Source organism: Trypanosoma equiperdum, assembly GCF_001457755.1.
Source record: "Trypanosoma equiperdum strain OVI genome assembly, contig: ctg_946, whole genome shotgun sequence".
Classification (NCBI taxonomy): Eukaryota; Euglenozoa; class Kinetoplastea; order Trypanosomatida; family Trypanosomatidae; genus Trypanosoma; species Trypanosoma equiperdum.
In genome coordinates, this window is record NW_027124916.1 from 485 (window position 1) to 2,348 (window position 1,864).

Sequence of the window (1,864 nt, forward strand, 5' to 3'; positions counted from 1 at the left end):
TCAATGTAGTGCATAAGGAAAATACAGCGTGGATGACTACAAATAGGACCCCAATTGGCTGACAAAAGACAAAAAATAAAACAGCATAACACGCGAAATTCTCAGGATCATTTGTAAGGCCTAAACGAAAATGTTGGTTTGTTATTGCAGATGATTCTACACGGCAAGAGTTTTAAAACACTAGAAGCACACGGTGACGATTAAGCTTAAGTGTTTTATAGAAGTATAATGTTATTGGTTGGTTTTAAAAGATGTAATGCTTCAGCAGAACTCGGTGGGTTTTCACAAAGAGTGTCTTACAAGGCGAAACCTGAATACCTCCACTGCTTATTGTCCAACAAACTAAAGCCATCAGCGATATGCTCGTGGTAGCGTCTTGGGGTTGGCGAACGAACCCATAAAATTACCGATAAGACTGATAAAGTGAATTTTTTTCTATGCAAAAATTGGAAACAGCGGGACTCAAAATAAGCATACCTTCAGTATCTCTAAAACTCAGATAAAAGAAAAGAATACCATGCCCTACACAATAGCAATTACACCTATATTGGCGCTGCTAGCGCTAGCAGAAGATGTCAGAGGGGCGGCCAATGACAACATCAAACACTTTCGGTCGCTTTGTTACCTAGTCAGGTTAGCGCAAAGCAACATGCCAACACCCTCAGATAGGCCAGACGCCACAAGCGACCTAGAGGAGATACTAAAACTCAACATGACTGTCGCCGACAAGTCGTGGCTCGAGATGTTCGAGGGCGAGCCAGCAGAAAAAGAGTGGAGCAAAGTCGAATCCACAATTACAAACACAGATGCGAAGAAAGACTAGCCCACCAAATGGTCAAAATGGCTAGACACAAGGCATAAAATGCAACAGCCAAAAGTCCCAGAGGCCTGGGAGAAAAAATATCCGATGCTGCAAGATTTCTTCCAACAGCAGACAGCGCGCGAACAACTCAAGAGAATTTCGGATGCCGCAGAAACAGCAGAATCCAGCATTACAACACTCAAAGAAACCCAGACAAACACCGACATCAAGGGGCTTCAGGAGAAACTAAAGGAAGCGCTTTGCGGCCAAAATGTGGATACCTTAAAGTCCCCCTTTACTTGTAAAGACTCAGCGTCCGACGCCTTCAGCAAAGTGACAAGCTGCTCGACGACAAAAGCGGGAAAACCAATATCCAACGACATCGCCTGCGTATGCACTCACAATACGGAAGCGGTGTGCGCAGGACAACTAACAGGCAACCTGAACGGCAACGCCCTCAATGCCGGCGCGATGCAGGACATATTGGCGAAATGCCCGCAGCTGCCATCACCGCCAGCAAATCTAGCAGACGCAATAGATGCAGCGGCTCAAACCGTCGCAGGGCTGTTGGCAGAAGCCCACCAAAGCGGCGAAGTTTTCCTAGGCAGAGACGCCGACGGGGCCTGCGCAGCTAACACGGACAACTGTGTAGCGTACGAGGCATACTACGGCACAACCAATCTCGGGTTCGAATCGATACCGTGGGTGAAAGCCTTGCGCCAAGCTCAACAGCATTATCGGGATTACTTAGGTCGGGAGAACACAAAAGATCTTGCAGCGGCTAATGTAGCGTAGATGCGTGTGGCAGCGGAGGCAACGTACAGCGCAGCAACCATAGCCCTCCTGCTTCAACAGAACACAGCGGGTCAGCAAGGTACAGGAACACCAAAGTTGATCAAGTAGATAAAATGCAAACTAAAAAACTCAACCGCTGAAGAATTCCCGAACGAACACTGCGACTATGACAAAGAAAAAGAGGAATGCAAACCTAAACCAGGATCAGAAACCACAGCAGCAGGAACAGGAACAGCAGATACAGGAGCTTCAACTGGGTGTGCAAGG

At 47.2% G+C, this 1,864-nt stretch overlaps 2 protein-coding genes across 2 annotated transcripts; both read left to right on the top strand.

Annotated features, from left to right (window-relative positions):
* Positions 1-517: 517 nt before the first annotated feature.
* TEOVI_000461900 (Trypanosomal VSG domain containing protein, putative) lies at positions 518-823 on the top strand (the record flags this gene model as incomplete). The annotated part of the gene is made up of 1 exon (XM_067227367.1): positions 518-823. The coding sequence occupies one exon, from the start codon at positions 518-520 to the stop codon at positions 821-823; it is 306 nt and encodes a 101-aa protein (XP_067083468.1).
* Positions 824-862: 39 nt separating this feature from the next.
* Positions 863-1,597, top strand: TEOVI_000462000 (Trypanosomal VSG domain containing protein, putative; the record flags this gene model as incomplete). Its single annotated transcript, XM_067227368.1, has 1 exon — positions 863-1,597. The coding sequence occupies one exon, from the start codon at positions 863-865 to the stop codon at positions 1,595-1,597; it is 735 nt and encodes a 244-aa protein (XP_067083469.1).
* Positions 1,598-1,864: the final 267 nt, after the last annotated feature.